The 24,747-nt window shown below is 38.7% G+C and overlaps 1 protein-coding gene across 3 annotated transcripts in view; it reads right to left on the reverse strand.

The window, feature by feature from the left end:
• The window catches only part of Br140 (bromodomain-containing protein 140), a 507,858-nt gene that overhangs the window by 236,577 nt on the left and 246,534 nt on the right, over positions 1-24,747 (reverse strand). For 2 of the 3 annotated variants that reach the window (XM_090369105.1, XM_090369102.1), the window contains exons 12-14: positions 10,314-10,352; positions 7,061-7,162; positions 1,615-1,947 (exon numbers count right to left, since the gene is read on the reverse strand). In XM_090369105.1, coding sequence (XP_090225231.1) covers positions 1,615-1,947; positions 7,061-7,162; positions 10,314-10,352 — 474 coding nt within the window. The remainder of the gene's footprint in view (positions 1-1,614; positions 1,948-7,060; positions 7,163-10,313; positions 10,353-24,747) is intronic. The other variant, XM_090369103.1, reaches the window with a different exon arrangement.

A 24,747-nucleotide genomic window follows, 5' to 3' on the forward strand; every position in this document is an offset into this window, starting at 1 on the left:
ATGAATGAGCCTTGGTACATCACTTTACCTTAAAATTTTAGATGATTTTCAAGTGTGCAAACACATTATTGACAGGTCCTATGTCTCTAGTATTTCCAGGTTAGGTAGCACATAATTGTCCAAAATATCCAAATAGTTCATGGATTTCATGGTTTCAGGCACTGTGTCAATGGACCAGGCCTGAGTCAGATGAAATAGCTCCAGTATAAGACCATCTCCAACAAACTTTATGGTTAAAATGACAGACTCTGACAGAAAGTGAATTCTTCATTCAATATCCATATCCAAACACATCTATCAGGATAAACATTGCATCAAGATTCATCACTCCACAGCATCTCACTCTTCACAAGCATCAGGAATGACCACCAGAAATGCTGCACTGGTGAGTGGGCTTGTGCATGGCTTACCTATGGCTGAACTCAAGGCTATGCAGCTCCCTATGACGGTTGGCATGCTGACAATTAATCCTGTGGCCTCGTGGACCTGCTCTGTGATATTTTTCACAGAACATGTATGAAGCACGAGCTACCCTCTTTATGGTTCTCCAACTACATTTTGTGAGTTTGTGAAGTCATTCAATTTTTTTTTGTTGAAATATCACCTACTATGGTCTTCCATTGTTGAATAATATTCACCACAGTGTGTAGTGCTATTGCACAGGCAATTAATCCCTGAAATTTTGGAAAGCTGTTATGGAGTGACAAATCACATATATGGTTTCTTATCTGATAGTAGTGTTTGAGTCTGGCAGATTCCCACAGTATGTTATTAATCAGATTGTGTCATCCCAACTAAGACGCTTAGCAGAGATGCTGTCACAGTTTGGGGTTGGACATTGGTTGTTATTCCTAGAGCAATGAATGCTATGCGGTACACGAACATTCTAATCAATTCTGTTCTTCCTTTTGAATGCCCATTTATTCAAATTTGGTTTGAATAAATGGGCATGCAAATCTTCAATGGCCTGCTCAGAGTCCTGATCTTAACTCCACTGAACACCACTGGGATAAAATGGAATATCGGCTTTAGTCTTGGCCAATACACCCACAATCAGGAACTTAACTGATGTGTTGAGTGAATAATGAGCCAAAATACTTCCTTCTTGTTATCAAATATTGGTCTGGAATCTATTAACTGTGTAATTAAGATTAGAGGTGGGCCTCGTGTTACTATACTATGTATCAACAAAAGGTTCTTTGAAACAAGTGGATACCCAGTTACTTTTGGCAATATAGTGTTTGTATATATACTTTCTGATAAAATTTTATTAAATTACAATGAAAAAGTAATGTCTTGGGTAGGCAGGTATTTCTGGTGATCTAGATGCACGACAGGAAAATTCAAATTCCTCTGCAAGACATTGGTTAGAAACTGGTTTAGTGTAATAACCTACTTCCTGAGTGAAGAAGTCTGAAATGCGAATCAATTACTAGAACTTCCAACGTCCTTTCAACAGTAACTGTAAATAACTTTTTCTATGATTTTGGGATCATAGAATACATTCATTTCAATTTGGGATCATACATTCATTTCAATAACAAAAACATTGATGTTAACAATATTTTTAGAAAATCCATACTATCAAATTAATTAAAATAACTTTATACATACCATCTGATGAGGTATGTGTTACAGGTAAAGCATTACGAATGCTTGTTTTTGTTTTAGGCTTTAAGTTCCTAATGTTCTCTTGCTTGCGCAGCGTTGAAGATTCTAATTTAGTTCTTCTACTTTTTCCTCGTCTTTTTATCCTCTCTTTAGTTCTTTCTTCATCTTTTTCTTTCCCTTTCTCTTTAACATCTTCCTTATCTGAAGAACTGTCTGCACTTGGTTCTCCATTTTCCTGTATTTTATCCTTATTTGCAATATTTGACTGCATAGAAATCTTCCGGCGAACTTTCACTATTTCCATCTTCAGCTGTTTTATGCGTCTTCTACGTGCACCTAAAAGGAAAAAAGATACTAACATAAAGAAACCATATTGTGTTTATAACACTGAACAACAAATCTATATAGATTTTGGGGTGCTAAACACAGAAATAGTCCTTAAAATGTCAGATTGGCTCTTGTTTTTGAAACGAGTAGTTTTTTATATTTATACAAGGTATGTTTTTTATTTATATAGCAGTAAGATGTAGCTATGAACATGCCTGTATAAAACACGGGACCTTTTTGCCTTTTGCTTGTATTCAGCTTCGGGAGCATCCCTTTTCACCATCCAACAATAATCAGCTAACATAGTGGCACTCCATTTGTTTTTGTATCTTTGTTCCATTGCTGCAATGTCTTGATGGAAGCATTCACTAAGTTCGTCACTGATGTCACCACAGGTTGGCGGAAATAAATATGAGTGCAATAATGCATCATCAATGACAGTTTTCACCCCAGTTTTCCATAAGTAATGGGATCTTCCATAAGCTGCCTGTATTGCTGACCTTAACATTTCCTAGAAAAACCAGTAGAAACATTTTGAAAGGCTTTCCACACTGATTTCTCACTATCACTAAGGATACATTTGAACTGTTCGTCTTTGAAAAGTTGCCTTATTTGTGGACTGCCTGAATGCCTGCCTTAATCTTTTCTGTACTAAGTCTTGAGAATTTCTCTTGCAAGTATGTGAATGCAGGACCATTCACTTCCAAAGCCTTCACAAAATTTTTCACGAGCTCCAGTTTGATGTGGAATGGTGGAAGCATTATTTGGATCTACCAAATAAAACTTTATTTGGATCTACCAGAGGTTCAAATGCTAGGTTCTTCATTCCAGGAGTTAATGATTTTCATTGAGGCCAATTCTTCTTCTCATAGTGCATATCCTTGGCAAGAATATCCCATTCACAGAGAAAGCAACAATACTTAGTGTAACCCTTTTGTAGACCTAATAAAATGTCGATTTTATCTGCCACTCAGTTCTGATAGTGCACAACTAAGAGAATGTTCTCTGTGTTTGGGTACGTCTCTTTCTTGTGGCCAGCATACGCAAGAGGTATCAAAGGCAGCATATTTCCACTGTGTAATAACACATCCTTATAGCTAACTTTAGAAGCTGTCTATAAATAGTTGCCATCGTTCGGGAACGTACCTCAAGGTCATTGCTGCCATTAGACCATCAACATCCTTACAAACATATACACTACATTGACACATGGTGAAGTCAATGTAGTGTATTCTCATTTCACTTCCTGACTGAATTTTAACAAACAGGAGGTGAAGTGAGTTCACTTCCTGTTTGACAGAATTTATCATAGTCTTTATTTCGAGTGTGAAATGTCACTTTCACAGAAGCATCTAGAAGATTCCAGTGTTGTAGCCTTGAGGCGAAAAGCTCTGCCTTATTATATGGCAGTTCAAGATGAAGAAAAAGTGGACAATGACATTTCCAAACTCACGTTCTGTGATCTTATGTGGTTCAAAAGGTTAAAGGTTTGGACAAAATGGTGGATCCCTTAACGTAGACAACTGCTGTACTTCTTCATGTATATCAAGTTAATGTTCATCACTGTCTTCATCTTCATCAGAGTGTATAGAAAATGGGTTGCATGGTTCAGGAATAGGTAGCTTCACTGTGAGGCACAGAACGAATTGCAGATGGTATATTTGGAAACGTTATTGTCTGCTTTTTCTTCATTGTCATTACTTTTCTAATAAGAGGCACCAAAAGAAGTAACAGTCTGTGACGTGATTTCTTGGCTCCCTCTATATCATGGGCACTGTGAAAAGCATAAAACATCCTTTTCAATTTACCCATGCATTGAGTTTTGATGAAAAGGTAGTGCAGCATATGTGTGGAGCCCAGTTCTTGTCCTGATAGACTACTTAACCCAAAGTACAAGAAGTAGTCCTTTTTTATGGCTCGAGTTAATGGATGCTTTCTTGAAGCTAACGTGACTTCTCCACATATGTAACAGAAGTTATCCGGACTGTTTACACAATTACAGGGCACATTAATCTTACACAACACAAATACTGTGCAAAAAGTAGGAATCTCACAGAGAACCATTAACTGAGAACAAATCACCTAGTACCTAGCCGTATTCGAGGGTTACTGCAACAGAGTTGAAGACGCATTTGAGGTGACAACAACTTACCACATGATGCATAGAGAAGCAACAATTGCCGATCACATGATAAGAGCGCTGTAGTTGATAATGTAGAGAAATTCGCTGATATGAGACTCCAACTATAATTTGAAAAGAAGAGCCAATCGACAAATTTTAACGTGATTTTTATGTTCAACAGCATGAAATTAGTCAAGATGGATATTTCTGTTTTCATAACATTTTAAGTGTTGACCAGCATTATCAGTGACTATTCCAAATCCATTACATTAGGGTCAAATCGCATTTGTGTTTCTCAGACATTGCCAGATTAACCATTTCTGTGGTACTATTACAGATAAACTTATAATTTACATGTTTCAGAGCTTTCATTGCTATATAACTATCCCATGCTTTTTCTTTTCTTTTTTTTTTTTTTTTTTGGCTAAACAAGCAAATTCCTCATTCACCTATCTTGGCATTCTCTTTATGCTCTATTTCCTTAATGGTATATATGAATCCATGACTTCTGTGATGACAGCTTTAAAGCTATCTAAATACTTGAAATATACACTTCACCTGTGTAAAGTTTAGAATGTATTTTTAATTATATTAGAAAAATCAGAATATTTCTGAAAGTTCCCCCTTCCATTTCTTTGTTGAGAAAACCTTGTGGAACATGATTTTTAGACTGTACTGGTAACAGAGTCTAAAGTAGTTTTATTTCAGGCATTTAGGTAAAGAACATTATGTTCAGATGATACATCAGATTTTAAAGTTGTTCTACAATTCATTCATATTTGATTCTCCATGCTGCTTCTCTAGTTAATAGAGATCAGGTAGTATTAGATAAGGCTGCTATAGTCCCACCTTCCCTCCTGAAATTAAAATCCCCATTATCATTGTCAGCAACTGAGATTTCACTTGTCATCATCCACCTTAACACAATCACTCTCAACTGAAGCTTCTTATACTGGCAACCCTATGATACTAGCTGGATCACAGGTGATGCTCTGGTTTAGAATATTCCTGTACCTAGTACTTTCCCTAATATTCTGACATAAATATAACTGATTAGTTGAATTAACAATTTTGTACCCCATAGTGAGTTTCCCTTCTACCTGCTCCAATCAGTGAAGAGGAAAATCTCCCAGAGCAAGGTACACTTGCTGATCCATTCAATCTGCAAATAGAGGACTCTATTATAATTTACACATCCTTGTGATCTATAAGACAGCCCACTATCATTTTCCTTTTACTTTTGACCCCCCCCACTTCCACAGACTATGCATATGTCAGTACAGAATGTGAGAATGTGTTTGTCATTCTCAAGCAACTTTTTTATTAAAAACATTCCTACCAATCTTATAAACAGTGCAGAATAAGTACACATTTTTGGTAATAATGTAAAGTGTACACCACATTCCTATGATAAGAAAACCAAGGCAATTACTCATTTAATAAATTAACATTTATTAATTAAGAAATTAATTATTCAGTAATATTAATATACACTGATGAGTCAAAACATTATGACCAGCGAGTCGTTATGCAAATCGAAGCAACTGCAGGTGAACTATGTTGCGTGCGCAAGTCGGGACATAGTATAAAAACACCTGATACTGAGCTACGTTAATCAGTGTTACTCTTGTTCTTCAGATGGGAAAGGCAGCGGACTAAAGCAAATTTGACAAAGGCCAAATTGTAATGGCCAGATGATTGGGTCACAGCATATCCAAAACAGCACGGCTGGTGGGGTGCTCACAGTCATCCGTGGTTAACTATAGGATACCGAAAGTGGTCAAAGGAGTGGGAACCCATGAACTGACAGCGATGTGTTAGACGACCATGGCACATCGATGCTCGAGGTGAGTGAAGGCTCTCCCGGATGGTATGTAGCAACAGAATGGCGACAGTGGCGCAACTAGCCGGTAATTGGAGTAATGTGTCACAGTACATCAAACCCTGCTAAAAATGGGGCTACATAGCCACAGGCCGCTCCCAGTGCCCTTGCTAACCACAGTTCACCTACAATGGACATGCAAGCTTCGAAACTGGACCTTGAGTGATTGGAAGAAGGTTGTCTGGTCTGATGAATCACATTTTCTGTTGCACCATGTGGATGGCTGGGTATGTGTCCATCATTTACCTGGGGAAGTGATGGTGCCTGGATGCACCGTGAGATGAAAACAAGCCGGTGGCGTTGGTGTCATGCTTTTGGCAATGTTCTGCTGGGATACCCTGGGTCCAGTCATCCATGTGCCGGGCACTCTGATGTCTACCACCTACCTAAACATCATTGCTGACCAGGTGCACCCTTTCGTGGCAACGGTCTTCCCCTCTGCCATCTTTCAGCAGGATAATGTGTCATTCTACACTGCCCGGATTGTTTGAGACTGGTTCATGGAACATGAGGAAGACTTCTAGGTATTGCCCTGGCCTCCAAATTTCCCAGACATCAATTCCATCAAGCATCTGTGATTTGCGCTGGAACAGCAACTCCGATCTGCGGCGTCTCAACCACGGACCTTACAGGATCTGCTGGTTACGTGTTGGTACCAGATATCACAAGACACGTTTAGAAATCTTGTAGGGTACATGCCTCGCTGGGTACGAGCTGTTTTGGCTGCACGTGGAGGACCAGCATCATATTAAGTAGGTGGTCATAATGTTTTGGCTCATCGGTGTAGATGCAAGATTATCTGTTTGAAAATTGTGTATATTTTTTTTGTCATATAAAAAATAACATTATGGAAATCTTACTGTCCCGAAACTTGATACTACATGTTGGACAAAATAACTTGTGTAATCAAGGCCCGCTAATATCTGTAAAATCGGACAAATACATTTGTCCGATTTTACGAATATTAGTGGGTCTTTATTACACAAGTTATTTTGTTCAACATATCATAACCACTAACTCATGAAGACTCTTAGTGAAGTGAAAAAGGTTCAACCGTTATCATGACTCAAGCAGGACATTTGACCACTTTTATAGAGATGGGAGAATAATATAGTTACCTCCATGCTTAATATCTGATGTCTTGTCCATTTTTTCCAATAAAATCTGCAACTGTTCATCTAATGATAGCTCTTTCTCTTCAGATTTAGAGTCATTTTCTACTGTAAAAGAGGGAAAGCAGAAAATAATGCAGTTTGTAAAATTAAATTATATAATTTAACAGTATTATCTTGGTGGTGGTGGTGTGTATGTGAGAGAGAGGGATTACCTTATGGTATAGATAAAAACTGGGTGGTACAGGGTACATTGTACCTAATCTAAAAATTGAGAATACTGCAAATACTAAATTAATTCACATGTTAAAAAAAAAAAAAAACAATATATATATTTATTATTACATCTCATAATACTATTTAGTAACAAAACGTAAGTTTAAATTCAAAATAAATATATATGCTATATGAGCGAGTGACTGGATTTACTTACATCATGATAAGTTTGACATATATATCTGAACTCCTAATCACAATGCTCATCTGGATATTATGAACTTTTTTTAATAGTTATCCCAAACATGAAAGGTAGCAGAACACTGCTACTAGAGTCATGGGAAGGTCTAAGGACAGGGGTGTACGAGAATTGGCACCAGAAGGAGAAATTAGTGCTTAGACACTGAATATGTCAAGGAGAAGGCCGAATATCTTGTATGTGACAGTATACAAGCACAGCATGAGTTTTTGTGGTTTGATCCATATGAACTCCACTGTAAGCAACAATTGCAAGTAGGTGATGACAAAATTCAATAGAAATTTGCTCTCAACTTCTTGGCATGAATGGTAGACACTAAGTGGTTCAGATTGTCCTTGGGAAAGACACTGCCCCTTTCTACTTACATATGAACATCTAAAACTGCAGGATTTGAGCCACAAAGCCACCTTTTCCAATACAGGAAATTAGCATCAGTTGAGTCATATGATGCAAAAATGCAAGCTTATACAGCATCAGCCAAAAAAAAAAAACCCTTCCCATAAATTTATTTAAGCTATCAACTTCCACAACAACAGATGGAAGTCACACACTTAAGCTGACCTTTTAGCTTAATCAGCTAAAAGGTCAACTAATTTTGTTTTAAAAAACCCATGGCCTGTCAACAGGAATGTGACATAAGTACCAGGCTAGAGCCACTTCCTAATTTTAAGTTTATATACGCTACATTTGGAATATAATTTTTAGGACAGAACGAGAGAGTCTAGATGTGAGGTCAACTGGTGAAAAAAATGTGAGAAAGTAGACTGACACGGATGAGCTATATAAAGCAACAGCTACAGACATCCCCAGTGATTAAGATCATAGAAATGCCATTGGATGGGATACAACGATGAGAAAAATCAAAGAAAACATGGTGATGAAGGATATGGAAGAAACATAAATTAACTTATGTTTCTTCCATATGGAAGAAACATAAATTAAATTAAACTGTTCTACTGCATGCACTGGAAGAGTGCATGCAGTAGAACAATCTTCTGCCCATGTCACTCCAGGAATTGCACATTATTATGCTACATAAATGGTCCAATGTCACATCATTTTAAAACACTGATTTGGGAAAATGGTGGTCCAACATAGTGTTACTCATGGTCCTAAAAAACGTGGCTAGGCAGTGTTATCTGCCTAGGCAGTTATAACAAATTATAACTAGGCAGTTATAACAAACAAAACTGTCTGATATGTGTTATGTATTTATCATATGTATTAGATACAGTATTAACTGAGCAGTTTTACTATTGGCAACAGCCTAGTGATGCCTGGGCACAGGCAGGTGTTCAGTCATTTTTCCCCCCTTCTCATGTGCAATTTATTTGCATATGCTAAATATTTTTTATTTGAATGTGCATGGTGCAGTTTGCACAGCTTTAAAACTTCCTTAAAAATGTTTCTAGCAGATTCTGCAGTTTTAAAAGTTCCTTAAAGGATTTCAGATGGTGGGTCAATTACAGATTTGCATAACTCCAAATGCAGCACATCTTTTGAAAAATGTTTTAGGAACTCAATTCACACATATGATTATACGTTGAATTGTATTCTAAGGAATATGTTTGAAAAGATACATCTCTACTCCTGTAACACTTGGGAGCTACATTAAAAAAGTAAATTTGGTTGTTTTCTTGCATGACTCCAGCTGAATTTGATGCCTTAAGCTGCCATCTATTCACCTTATTAGAAATAAATCATACAATGGTTAAAGACTTTTTTTCCTCCTTTTTTTAAGAATGCCATGAATTTTTTTATTTCAAAATCTGCCACCCACACTATATCTAAAAAAAACTGTTGGGCCTCAGCCTGGATATTCAGTGGATGCCACTTACTGTGATCCCCTCAGGATCCAACTAAAGTGATAACAATAAACTGAAGAAACAATAATGCAGCTATTCAGCATTGTTTAGAGCAGAAATTTGTACATTAAAAAGGTGAAAGGGGACAGAAAGAAAACCAAGCAATATAAAATACTTTGATTTGATTGTCCACTATTTCTTTCAGAAAGTCATCAATAAAAATGAAACTGTCATAATGTTTCTGGAAATCCATAAAAACCATTAAATACGAATAAAGAAAATATTAAAATCAATGAACTACTTTAAAACAGTCAGCTTGGTAGTACAAATATGGTACTTTCTTTCATAGAGTAATGACACCAACTGTACAAAGCAGCAGTACTAGAAACACAATTTGTCAGAATTCAAGAACAAATTGGGATGTCACATAATCGCTTCCGCTGCACATGTGTAAACCATGATAAGGCAAAAAAAAAAAAAAAAATTGATAACATAAACCGAAGTGCTGATTAAAATAAATAAAGTTTTTTTTCTATGTATTCAAATACATCTGATCAGGACTTCATAAAAGTGATAATATCCGTGATCACGATAAGTGGCATGCACTGCATTTAAAATCACTATGCACTTCGAAAAATGACGGTAATAGCAGAGGATCTGAATTTGTGAGGATACCATAAAGAACAAAAAAATAGTTAAGGTATCAGAATTTAAAAGAAAAAAAAAATTTGCAAATTCCAAATATATCTCAAATTATCCTATCTTTGGTACCTAATGGTATTGAAATTGGATTGTGCACAAAGGGAAAAATAATCTTTTGAGATAACACCAATTCTTAAACATGTTATGATGTGTTAATTTTCCATTCCCACTCCTATGAAAACTGACAATATATCAAGGTATTCTTGATATTCATGGCAGTTTTTTAATTCAATTAATCATATAAAAAACTTTTAAAATGCTTTAAATAATGCTTCACCTTTGATAGGCATCTCCACTTCTTCCATATTTCTGCCGCCTTATTAAAAAAGACAGAAAGACAACAATTACTTTTTAATAATGATTTCATGTAAAAAAAAAAATCTAAATTTATTCATTTAGTCACATAAGAATAGAAAAAGTATTTCACCAATAAAAAAACACGTTGTCTATCCTTTTCTTATTAGTCATGATATAAACATGCAAACCATTTTGCATATTAAACATAAACAACACTGTGCACAAACCAGTCCATCACAATTTTTTTTTAGGTGAACCAGCAATTTAGGCCATATTGTGCCATTATCTATTGTGTCTGTGCAAGTGTACTGAAAGCAAGATATGCCACTGGAGAGAACTTTATCTGCAAAAAGGCCTCTAAGGTTGGGGTTACACATACCACAAGTTTAAACAAATACACCAACCTTTTAAATAAACTGATTTAATGATAAAATAATACTGAATAGTATACTGAATAAAATGATACGATAAAAACTGTAAAATAATAATTTACCAAAAACTGTAAAATAATAATTTACCAAAAACTGATTTACTTTAAAACAAATAAAAATGAATTGGTGAATTTAAAATACATTAAAATTATAAATTTAAAAGCGATAAAACACCATTTAAGCTTTCGGGGGCATCCACTTCCTTTCTCAACAATAATGAAGTTCAAGCGACACATCCTTAAATATCAGGCTCACGGCACACAGGTCTGACCAGGCGCATGTTCAACACTCCCTTCACGTGTGCTGGAACCGTAAATGGTCTGGGGGCGTGGCAAATTAAAACGTTTGTCTCTGGCAAGGACCACAGCCTCCAAAAGGGGGGTGGAGCCAAACTCCCCTATCTCTATTCATACTACTGTTACCAGATGACCCAATCCACAAACTCTCCAGCCACTTGCGGTCCCAGAATCTATGCGCCCGGTCAAGGATGACGGCATTCTCAGGGAGATCTGGTGTTGTTTTTCCTAACAGTGCTCAGCAATGGTGGACTTATTGAGCTCTGCGGTCTGTATAGCTCTCGTATGTTCCCCTAGACGGTCCTTAAGCCGTCGCCCTGTCTTCCCCACGTACCGTTCCCCACAATCCGGGCATTTGATCTCATATACAACCCCACTACTAGAGTCCCTAGTAATGGGGTCTTTGACCTGTGACACCACTGGCAGGTTCATGGCACAGCTATGGGTTCTCCAATCAGCTCTACTGTCGCAAACTTAGCTATGGAAGAATTAGAGAATATGATTTTTGCGAGGTTGCAGTTCCCTATGCATAAGTGGAAAGGATATGTGGATGACACGTTCACTATAGTAAAGAAGGGGAGAGAGGAAGATGTGGTTAGTTTTCTCAATGGTCTCTCTCCTGTTTGTTTGTTTGTTATTTGGTTTAAAAACCAAATAACAAACAAACAAACTTAAAAAAAGAAAGCACTGTACGAAAATCTTTTCTGAGCCATTTCTGGGCAGAAAGTGGCAAAACGTAACCTAATATACCAGTAACAAGTGCGAAACAATGAGTGCAAAGACAACAAGTGCGAAAAAGCAGGAAATGCAAGTAAAAAAATCTACAACCACTGTATAAGACGCACCCAGTTTTTAGGCCCCAAATTTTTCGAATAAAGGTGTGTCTTATACATGGGGAAATACGGTAATATAATATTGTCAATTAATCAGTAAAATCTATTAATGTTGTTAAACTTCATTGTCAATTAAATTGTACTTGTAACTAAATACATATAACGACTTAGATTACAAACGTAACATAATAAATTAATACAAAACTTGATACGGAAGTTATATAAATGGAACTCGTAGATAATACTCGATACTGAAAAATATATATAGCATTATAACTGTGTTGGGATACACAAGTTTAAGGTTCTAATTTTGTACTGAAATTGAAATTTTATTGAAATTAAATCGAAATCATGATTCAGACCAGAGCAGCAAAGCAAAAGGCTCAAGCTAATGGAAGTGCTGTGGCTCAAAGGAGAACTGAGGGGGACAGTTGCCCCCTGAATCACACCTTTTAAAATGCACTGCTTGCATGATGTTTGTGGAGCAATCGGGTAGTAGTAGTAGTAGTGGCACTTGATGCAAGAAAGCAAGTGTAGGAGCTTATGCAGCATCAGCCAAAAAAAAATCACACCATACCCTCCAATTGCCTGTCCAGTTCCTCCTTAAATTTATTTAACCTATCAACTTCCACAACGACAGATGGAAGTTTGTTCCAGCAATTAACCACCCGCTGGCTAAAGGCAAATTTCCGCACATCTATTCTTTCTTAATTTGAACTTATGTCCCCGTAGGTTCGTATTCTGAACAAGTGGGAGGATCCCATCAGAATTCAGCGTGCTCAACCCATTCAAGGCCTTATAGACCTCAATCAGATCACCGCGCAGGTGCCTAGTCTCCAGCCACTGCAATTTGCAGAACTTAAGCCTCTCTTGGTAAGAGGATCCCTTCATTCCCCTCACCAATCGTGTTGCTCTTCTCTGTACACGCTCAAGCAAATCTACATCCTTCCTAAAATGAGGCCTCCAGACCTGTACGCAGTACTCAAGGCGTGGCCTGACCATTGCCTTATACAGAGGGACAATCACCTCCTTTTCCCTGCTAGCAAAATTCCTATATATCATTGACAAAACCCCATGACCTGCCCTAGCAGCCTGTCTACATTGCTCAGAAAACTTCATATCTGACTGCACAATTACTCCCAGGTCTTTTTCATTTTCTACCACCTTAAGTGTAGTACCACACAGTTGGTACGTTTCTCTGAGGTTACTTCTACCCATATGCAGTACTTTGCATTTGTCAAGGTTAAACTTCAGTTGCCACTTCTTAGCCCATCTGCCCAAATTATCTAGATCCTGTTGCAGTAGCACACTGCCATTACTGTCATTAACAACCCTGCCAACCTTCGTGTCATCTGCAAACTTCGACATTAAGCCTGATATACCTTCATCAATATCATTGATAAATATACAAAACAACAGTGGACCCAACACCGAACCCTGTGGGACTCCACTAATAACTTAGTCCATGAAGAGCAGCACCCATTGATTACCACCCTCTGTCTTCTCCCACTTAACCATCCTTTTATCCATTGTAGCAACTTACCCTTAATACCATTCTGCTCCAATTTGTACAGTAGTCTTCCATGCGCAACAGTGTCAAAAGCTTTCCCGAAATCCAAGTATATGATATCAAAATTATTTTTTGCATCCAGTTCCTTTGTGACCACATCATAATAACCAATCAAATTTGTCAGACAAGACTTTCCCTTAACAAACCCATGCTGTGTCTGAATTATTGCTGCAGTCTTGTCTAGATGATCCTGCAATGCATCTTTAACCAGTGACTCCATTATTTTACCCGGAACAGAAGTTAAACTAACTGGTCTGTAATTATTCGTGTCACCCTTCGAACCTCCTTTGTGAATTGGGGATACATTTGCACATCTCCAGTCCGTGGGAACCTCCCCTGAATCCAAGGATGCTCTCATAATTATGGCTAAGGGTTTGCTTAGTTGCTTTGCCGCCTCCTTTAATATAACTGGATAGATCCCATCCGCCCCAGGTGCCTTTCTTATGTTTAACTTCAACAATTTCTCCTCCACTTTGCTCTCAGTTATTACAAAATCATTAAGCACACTGCTACAATTTGATAACCTTCTTCCATTTTCAAACTGTAATGATTCCTCACGTGTGAATGTAGATGCAAAATACTCATTCAGTTTGTTTGCTATCTGAGCAGGATCATCAACAGTCGAACCATCGATGTCAAGTGGACCAATCATATTCAGCCCCTTCCTTTTAGAGTTTATATAAGTAAAGAAATCCTTGCTGTTTTTCTTAGCATCTTTTGCCAAGGATTTCTCGTAATCCGCCTTTGCCTGCCGAACCTCCTTTGTGACCTGATTACAGACTAGCTTATATCTGCTACAGGCTTCTGCGTTGCCTGATAATTTATATGCATCCCATGCATTTTTCTTCTCTGTCACGAGTCTCATTAGTTCATTTGATAACCATTTAGGCCTAAACCTGGAACAATATTTCTTCATCGGTATGAAAAGTCTAGTAGATTCCACGATTAATTCCTTCAATGCTTCCCACTTAGAATTTACTGTTTGTAACATCGTCAGTCGATCCCACTGTACAGAATTTAAAAACTGTCTGAGACCACTGTACTCCCCTTTACGGAAGCAAAAACCCTTTCCTTTACCCCTGACGGTAGTTACCTCTTTGAGTAAATCCCACTTCAGCACACTGTGATCACTGCCACCTAGTGGTTCCTTTATCTGCAAATTCTTAATACACGAATGATCACTGCTGATAACCAGATCAAGAGTATTACTTTCTCTGGCTGCCTCTCGAACATGCTGCTGCAGAAAACAATCATCCAATAAATCCACAAAAGTCTGACTAGTGTGTGAGTGACCAACCCACAAGTTCCAGTCAATATCTGGGAAGTTAAAATCCCCCATTATAAGACATTCTGATTTACTGGCCCACTCTATTTCTCTGTACAATTGTTCATTGTACTCATTCGAGTCATTAGGCCTATAACACACTCCTACTCTTATTTTTGCTTTTGCAGTGCTTATGTCACACCAAACTGACTCAACAGTGCACTGTCCATCTATATCAACTGGATGCACTTCTTTTGATTTTATGTTTTTCTTAATTAACAGCATAACACCTCCTCCCTTTCTGTCCTGTCTATCCTTTCTGTACACATTGTACTCCCCAAATTCCAGTTCTGCATTCCTTATATCTTTGTGACACCACGTCTCTGCTATCCCAACAATATCCGCCTTTGATGTCTTGACCAACACTTCAAATTCATCAAATTTATTTACTATACTTCTAGCATTGGTATACATGCAAGCATACATTCTCCTATGCCTATTCCTTGTTACCCTAACACATCCCATATACCCAACTATTCCAGGATGACTGCCATCCGTCCCTGAAACCCCCAACACCCCTCGCTCCAGGTTGCTTCTTATTCTAATAGAAGTTGTGCAAGAATCACCTTCACCTCTGCCTGCGGTTACTGTTAAACTATTAGTCTTTGTATCCCCCCAAGCTAGCAGTTTTCCGACCCACCTAACACTGCCTCGATAGCATCAGCAAATTTTCTTGCACCCTTTCTATTTAAGTGTATCCCATCCCTGTAGAAGCAATCTCTCCTGTTAACAAGTACAGTCCAGGCTGAAAAAAATTCTACCCCTTGAGCCTTGCACAATCTTTCCAGGGCCGAATTGATCGACAAGGCTCTCATCATATACTCCCTCCTATCGTGTCTGGGCAGAATTGCAGACACTTTTAAATTCAACCCTAATTCTCGGCTTTTTTTCAACAGTGACCTGTACTTGTTGAGTAATTCTGCCGGTCTCCTACTCTTAATATCATTAGTGCCAACGTGTACAACTATATCACCTTTTGTGCCCTTGAAAGATGATATCCGCTCTACAACGTCATCAACCTTTGCCCCTGGCAGACATACCCTGGTCCTGTTCCACCTATCCTTTTTACATAGCATGTTCCCCGTTTCCCTGACAATAGAGTCACCAACAACTAATAGTTCCTGTGGGACCAGCGCATTCTGCCTTGGGGGTTGCCGCTGTGTTGCGTGATGACCAAGTGCAAGCTCTGGCATTGATGTGGGCAGCTGAGAGCCTGATGGGCCCCTCAATTTATTTCCTTCGAGGGCATCCACCCTGTCCTTCAAACTCTCATATAGGCCCATAACAACGCTGAGTTGTCGCCTGATTTCCTTACACTCCTTACATCGCGCACACACAAAGACATCCCCCATGGCAATATCATGTTCCGTTCCAGAGAGTTCGGCAAACATTTCACAAGTTGCACATTTTTTTAGGCTGTGACGCGTTGGAGAATCGCCCCCCTCAGTTCTCCCCCGAGTCACAACACTCCTGCCACTTTGTGCCCGTTGCTTTGCTGCTCTAGTTCGGGGCATGGTAGTTTAAATTAATAAAATCAATAAATTAAATGTCAGTAGTATTTGAATAGAAACTATGAAATAGAAACAGTGAAGCGTATTACTATATAATTATGCGTTAGAGCTACCTCAATTAAAAAATTTGAATTCCCTACAAAAACTTTGAATTCCCTATATACAAAAACAATGGCTACAAAAATCGAACAAAAATAACGGTTTTACCTATCGTAAGTAAAATCCACAAAAACTCTTTATCTAAATTAAAATAAAAAATAACCAGCGTAACTATAACTATATGACTACGTATTAAGTACAATATAAAACAACAATCATGTAAATAAAAGGCAAACAATTATCGTTTTTGCGGAGCCTGTAACTGTCAGCTGTAACTTAAAAAAAAAAAAAAAAAAGGTACAGGACATGATATTGCCATAAGGGATGTCTTTGTGTGTGCGCAATGTAAGGAAATCAGGCGACAATTCAGCGTTGTTATGGGCCTATATGAGAGCTTGAAGGACAGGGTGGATACCCTCGAAGGATCTAAATTGAGGGGCCCATCAAGCTCTCAGCTGCCCACATCAATGTGGGCAGCTGTGAGCTTGATGGGTGCTAGAGCTTGCACTTGGTCATCACGCAACACTGCGGCAACCCCCAAAACAGAATGCGCTGGTCCCACAGGAACTAGTAGTTGTTGGTGACTCTACTGTCAGGGGAAACGGGGAACATGCTTTGTAAAAAGGATAAGTGGAACAGGACCAGGGTATGTCTGCCAGGGGCTAAGGTTGATGACGTTGTAGAGCAGATATTATTTTTTAAGGGCACAAAAGATCGTATAGTTGTACACGTTGGCACTAATGATATTAAGAGTAGCAGACCGGCAGAATTACTTAACAAGTACAAGTCACAGTTGAAAAAAAGCCGTGAATTAGGGTTGAATTTCAAAGTGTCTACAATTCTGCCCAGACACGATAGGAGGGAGTATATGATGAGGCCCATGTCGATCAATTCGGCCCTGGAAAGATTGTGCAAGGCTCAAGGGGTAGAATTTTTTTTCAGCCTGGTCTGTACTTGTTAGCAGTAGAGAGTGCTTCTACAGGGATGGGATACACTTAAACAGAAAGGGTGCAAGAATATTTGCTGATGCTATCGAGGCAGTGTTAGGTGGGTCGGAAAACTGCTAGCTTGGGGGGATACAAGGACTAATAGATTAACAGTACCCACTGGCAGAGGTGAAAGTGATTCTTGCACTGCTTCTATTGGAATGAGCAGCAGCCTGGAAAACAAGATGCAGGATATTTCAGAGATTGCTGGGATTCATTGCAGTACAAGTAAACACATGGGTTGTGTTAGGGTAGCTAAGAATAGAAACAGGTGCATGTATACTTGCGTGTACACCAATGCTAGGAGTTTGGTAAATAAATTTGATGAATTTGAGGTATTGCTCAAAACATCAAAGGCAGATATTGTTGGGATATCAGAGACGTGGTGTCACACAGATATAAGGAATCCAGAATAGGAATTTGGGAGTACAATGTGTACAGAAAGGATAGACAGGATAGGAAGGTAGGAGGGGGTAATGCTATTAGTTAAGAAACAAATAAAATCCAAAGAAGTGAAGCCAGTCGATATAGCTGGACAGTGCAGTGTCGAGTCAGTTTGGTGTGACATAAGCATAGGGAGATCAAAATTGAGAGTAGGAGTGTGCTATAGGCCTAATGACTCTGATGAGTACAACAAGAAACTGTACAGGGAAATAGAGTCGGCCAGTAAATCAGAGAGTCTTATAATGGGGGATTTTACTTTCCCAGATATTGACTGGAATTTGTGGGTTGGTCACTCACACATTAGCAAGGCTTTTGTGGATTTATTGGATGATTGTTTTCTACATCAGCATGTTCGGGAGGCAATCAGAAGGAGTAATACTCTTGATTTGATTATCAGTAGTGATTCTTCATGCATTAAGAATCTGGAGATAAAGGAACCACTAGATGGCAGTGATCACAGTGTGCTGAATAGGGATTTACTCGAAGAGGTAACTACCATCAGGGGTAAAGGGAAGGATTTTTGTTTTCGTAAAGGCGACTACGATGGCCTGACACAGTATTTAAATTCTATACAGTGGGACCAACTGCAGTTGTTACCAACACCAAATTCAAAATGGGAAGCATTCAAAGAACATATCTTGGAAGCTACTAGGCTTTAAATACCAACTAAGAAATATTGTTCAAGGTTTAGGCCTAAATGGATGTCAGATGAACTAATGAGATATATGGCAGAGAAGTAAAATGCATGGGATACATATAAATTAACATGTGACACAGAAGCCTATGATAGATATAAGCTAGTCTGTAACCAAGTTACAAAGGAGGTTAGGCAGGCAAAGGCAGATTACGAAAAATCTTTGGCAAAGGATGCAAAGAAAAACAGCAAAGAGTTCTTTACTTATGAAAACTCTAGAAGGATGGGGACGAATCAGATTGGTCCACTTGATATCGATGGTTCAACTGTTAGCATTAGCATTAGAATTAGTAGGGGCATATGATGCAAGAAAGCAAGCTTATGCAGCATCAGCCAAAAAAAACTCCAATTTCACCAATTCCATTCACACATGCGGAGTTATTCAGTGAGGGGAATGCCAGAGGTGTATTCCATTCTGGCAGTAACCTAGATAATCTTGTAATAACTGAGAGTAAAGTAGAGGAGAAATTGTTGAAGATAAACACAAGAAAGGCACCTGGGGTGGATGAGATCTATCCAGATCTACCCAATTCACAAAGGAGGATCAAAGGCTGACACAAGTAATTACAGACCTGTTAGTTTAACTTCTGTTCCAGGTAAATTAATGGAGGCACTGGTTAAAGAAGCACTGCAGGATCATCTAGACAAGACTTAAGTTATAGCTTGGACACAGCATGGTTTTGTTAAGGAAAAGTCTTGCCTGACCAATTTGATTGGATACTGTGATGCAGTCACAAAAGAACTGGATGCAGGGAATAACTTTGATATTATATATTTGGATCTTAGAAAGGCTTTTGATAACATTGCATATGGAAGACTGCTGCACAAATTGGAACAACGTGGCATTGGAGGCAAATTGGTGCTATGGATAAAGGTATGGTTGAGGGGGAGAAGACAGAGAGTGGTAATCAATGGACACTGCACACTGCAGTCCCTCAGGGTTCAGTGTTGGATCCATTATTGTTTTCTGTATTTATAAATGATATTGATGATGGTATATCAAGCTTAGTGTCCAAGTTTGCAGATAATACAAAGGTTGGCAGGGTTGTTAAGGCCACTACTGATGCTATGCTGCTGCAACAGGATCCGGAAAGGTTTAGCAGATGGGCTGAGAGGTGGTAAATGAAGTTTAACATTGACAAATGTAAACTACTACATATGGGAAACAGCAACCCCAGAGCAACGTATCAACTCTGTGGTACTACACTGACAGTGACAGAGAACGAAAAGGACTTTGAGGTAATTTTTCAGACAGATGTGAGGTTTTCTGTGCAGTGCAGCAGTCTGCAAGAGTAGCTCATACTGTCTTGTCAATGGTATACAGGAATTTTTCTAGCAGGGATAAGGAGGTGATTATTCCCTTGTATAAGGCAATGGTCAGGCCACACCTTGAGTACTGTATACAGGTCTGGAGGCCTCATTTCAAGAAGGATGTAGAGCTGCTGGAACGAGTATAGAAAAGAGCAACATGCTTAGTGAATGGAACAAAGGGTTGCTCTTACAAAGAAAGGCTTAAGTTTTGCAAATTACAGTGTCTGGAGACTAGGCACTGGCGAGGTGATCTGATAGAGGTGTACAAACCTTGGTTGGTTTGATCATGCTCAATGCCAATGGAACATTTCCTCTTGCTCAGAATAATCACCTGAGAGGACATAAATTCAGATTGAGGAAAGACAGATGTAGAATAGATGTGTGGAAATTTGCCTTTAGCCAGCGGGTAGTTGGTAGGTGGAACAGACTTCCATCCCTTGTGGAAGTTGATAGCCTAAATAAATTTAAGGCTCACCTGGGCAGGTATTTCGAACAAAAGGAGGGGTGAAATGGAAGTGATTTTTTTTTTTTTTTTTTTTTTGGCTGATGCTGCATAAGCTTGCTTTCTCGCATCATATGCCTCTTCTAATGCTAATGCTATAGTACTTAGTACCATGCTTCAGTTGGAGGTTGAGAAAATGAAAGAAGATATATTTATTGACATTAGACTTGAACTTCTGTAGACTTCTGTAATTTTGAGGAAATACATATGAAGGAAGGTTGTTCCAGAAAACGGCAGTTGAATGAATAAATGAGGGAAGAAGATGAAAAGTTGGTTCTGTGAGTTTGAAGTTGGACGGCAAATGAATGTTGGCTGGTGGCGGCATGTGTTTGGACTGTTTTGAAAGAGAGAGGGGGAATTATAGAAACCGATTTAGAAGAACAGTTCCCATGAAAGTATCTGTAGAAAATGCATGCAGCAGAAACAGTACGTCTGTGAGACAGCAAGTGGTTAGCATTAGCAGAGTATTAGCATATGATGCAAGAAAGCAAGCTTATGCAGTATCAGCCAAAAAAAAACTGCTCCCATTTCATCCTTTCATTCATTCCAAATACCTGTTCAGCTCAGCTTTAAATTTATTTAGGCTATCAACTTCCACAACAAGGGATGGAAGTCTGTTCCACCAACCAACTATCCGCTGGCTAAAGGCAAACTTCCGCACATTTATCCTACATCTGTCTTTCCTCAATTTGAATTTATGCTGTCTCAGGTGATTAATTTAAGCAAGAGGAAGACTCCCATTAGCATTGAGCATGCTCAAACCATTCAAGACTTTATACACCTCTATCAGATCACCTCGTAGGTGCCTAGTCTTCAGACACTAATTTTCAAAACTTAAGCCTTCCTTCGTAAGAGCAACCCTTTGTTCCATTCACTAATCTTGTTGCCCTTCTCTGTACTCGTTCCAGCAGCTCTACATCATTTTTGAAATGAGGCCTACAGACCTGTATACAGTACTCAAGGTGTGGCCTGACCATTTCCTTATACAAGGGGATAATCACCTCCTTATCCCTGCTATAAAAATTCCTGTATATCATTGACAAGACACCATGAGCTACTCTTGCATACCATCTTGCACTGCTCAGAAAACTTCATATCTGCCTGCACAATTACCCCCAGGTCCTTTTCATTCTGTACCACTATCAGGGTGGTACCACAGAGTTGATACGTTACTCTGGGATTACTGCTTCCATATGTAGTACTTTACATTTGTCAATGATAAACTTCATTTGCCACCTGTCAACCCATATGCTCAACTTTTCTAGATCCTGTTGCAGCGGTGTACTGTCATTAGTGTCATTAACAAACCTGCCAACCTTCGTATCATCTGCAAACTTGGACATTAAGTCTGATACACCATTATCAATATCATTTATAAATACAGAAAACAACAATGGACCGAATACTGAACCCTGGGGACTCCACTAATAACATTAGTGCACGATGAGCACAGTCCATTGATTACCACTCTTTGTCTTCTCCCCCTCAACCATCCCTTTATCCATAGCAGCAATTTGCATCCAATGCCACACTGCTCCAATTTGTTCAGCAGTCTTCCATGTGCAACAGTATTAAAAGCCTTTCTATGATCGAAATATATGATATCAAAGTTATTCTCTGCATTCAGTTCCTTTGTGACCACATCATAGTATCCAATCAAATTGGTCAGGCAAGACTTTCCGTTAACAAAACCATGCTGTGTCTGAGCTACAACCGAAGTCTGAGCTATAACTGAAGTCTTGTCTAATGATCCTGCAGTGCTTCTTTAACCAGTGCCTCCATTAATTTTGCTGGGACAGAAGTTAAACTAACAGGTATATAATTACATGTGTCGCCCTTTTTATCCTCCTTTGTGGATTGGTGTCACATTTGCACATCTCCAGTCAATGGGTACCTTCCCTGAGTCCAAAGAAGCTCTCATGATTATGGCTAAGGGTTTGCTTACTTCCTTTGCTGCCTCCTTCAATATAACTGGATAGATCCCGCCCACCCCTCGTGCCTTTTTTATGTTTATCTTCAACAATTTCTCCTCCACTTTCCTCTCAGTTGTTACAAAATCATCTAGCTCACTGCCAGAGTTTAACTCACCTCTGGTATTCCTCTCCCTGGATAACTCCTCATGGATGAATGTAGATGCAAAATACTCAGTTTGTTAGCCACCTGAGCAGGATCATCAACAGTTTACATAGGTAAAGAACTCTTTGTTGTTTTTCTTTGCATCCTTTGCCAAGGATTTCTCATAATCTGCCTTTGCCTGCCTAATCTCCTTTGTGACTTGGTTACAGACCAGCTTATATCTATCATAAGTTTCCATGTCCCCCATTAAATGATATGTATTCTCTGCCACATGTCTCATTAGAGTCATATGGCAGAGAAGTGATAGACTCTATTAGAGAGGAGTCATTAATTAACCTAACTGCCCACTTCTTAATGGAATCTAGAAGCCTGAGAGAGGTTTTGGGGTCACCGACCCACATATGGCAACAATATTCCATGGTAGGGTGGATTGCGATTTGTACAGAGTGAACAGCTGTCTGGATGAAAAGTAACACCAAGAGCAAAAGAGAAAACCAAGTCTTTTAGATGCAGAGGAAGCAATATCTGTAATGTGCATGTGCCAAGAGAGATTAGAAGTCACAGTAATCCCCAAAAGAGATATATCATTTTGTCACGAAATCGGAGTGTCACCAAAGATAAGTTAAGAAGCAGAATAATCCTTCTAGCGAGACAAGACTGACAAGACTGAGTTTTGGAAGGATTGAAATCAACTAAATTGTCTTTGCCACACTGGAGAATTACCTGGAGATCGGCATTTAAGGAATTGGTAGTGGATATTCGAGAAGTTGAAGCTGATTGAGCAGGACAAGGCTTCTCAAAATGGAAAGTGGAATTCAATGTGCTATAATCAGCAAAACTATGGATAGGATTTACATTCAGTGGAAGAAGGTCATCAATATAAAAGAGGAAGGGGTGGCACTGTGGTCGCGGAGGTGAACAGTCGCATTTGCATGACACTCCAATTGATGTAGACGGCGAACAGTGATCATAGGACGACTCAGCTGGATTGTGTATTTTATTGAAGCACTTAACATGGATCCCTTGATTCTTAAGGTAACCACAGATGAAGAGAAGTAATTTATTTGAGGTAAAAGTTTTGTTCTTGATAGTTTATATATATTTTTGTGCGTTTGCGCATATTTCTGCATGGTGCGATCGCTATAGAGCTAGCGGTCTTACTGTCAGAACCTTTGACTTTCCTATGCCTCAAGGGCCCAAAATTCTTAACTATATTAGACAGAAAACAAGTTATATCAAAGTTATCTTTAATGGGGAACTTAGATCTAGTAATAGATTTAAGATATTTTTAGTTTTTAAGATGGTTTCCTTTGTTCAAGGCGATTTTCCCACCAAAACCAGGAAATCCCATTACTTGGGTTATAACATGTCTAATTTTGAACAGACACACCAAATTATTTCTCCCAGCGGAAGAAACAATATAATATGGATAGAACGACTGAAAAGGACCTAAATATGGACAAAAAAATGCAGAAACCAGGAGACAACCCTGACTTAAATATAGAGGATATCCCAAACTCATATATCAGAGTTTTAAGGGAAAGAACCCCCAACAATAATGAGCAAATAAATAGCAAAAACACTGAAGCATGTCCCTCAGGGGCCCCCTTGGTATGAAAAAGGCAAAAAAAGGGAGAAATCAAACAGAAAATAAAGAGTACAAAGAAAAAGATAGCAATGAAAATACAGAGAACAAAACAGAAGAGGAAATAAGGTTTGAAACCATTAACCAGATTCAAGATCCATCAAACAAATTATAAAGTTTAAACTATACCTAGAAGACTTTCTCCACAAGCAAACAAATAGAATAGCATTAGCATTAGTAGAGGCATATGATGCAAGAAAGCAAGCTTATTCAGCATCAGCCAAAAAAAAAAAAAAAAAAAACCAACCACTACTCCCATTTCACCCCTCCATTCGTTCAAAATACCTGTCCAGCTGAGCCTTAAATTTGTTTAGGCTATCAACTTCAACAACAAGCGATGGAAGTCTATTCCACAAACCAACTGCCCGCTGGCTAAAGGCAAATTTCCGCACATCTATCCGACATCCATCCTTCCTCAATTTGAATTTATGCCCTCTCAGGTGATTATTCTGAGCAAGAGAAAGAATCCCATCGGCATTGAGCATGCTCAAGCCATTCAAAGCCTTATACACCTCTATCAGATCACCTCGCCAATGCCTAGTCTCCAGGCTCTGTAATTTGCAAAACTTAAGCCTTTCTTCGTAAGAGCAACCCTTTGTTCCATTCACTAATCTTGTTGCCCTTCTCTGTACTCGTTCCAGCAGCTCTACATCCTTCTTGAAATGAGGCCTCCAGACTTGTATACAGTACTC

This window comes from Mastigoproctus giganteus, chromosome 2, assembly GCF_048544385.1.
Source record: "Mastigoproctus giganteus isolate SK-2022 chromosome 2, ASM4854438v1, whole genome shotgun sequence".
Taxonomy (NCBI): domain Eukaryota; kingdom Metazoa; phylum Arthropoda; class Arachnida; order Uropygi; family Thelyphonidae; genus Mastigoproctus; species Mastigoproctus giganteus.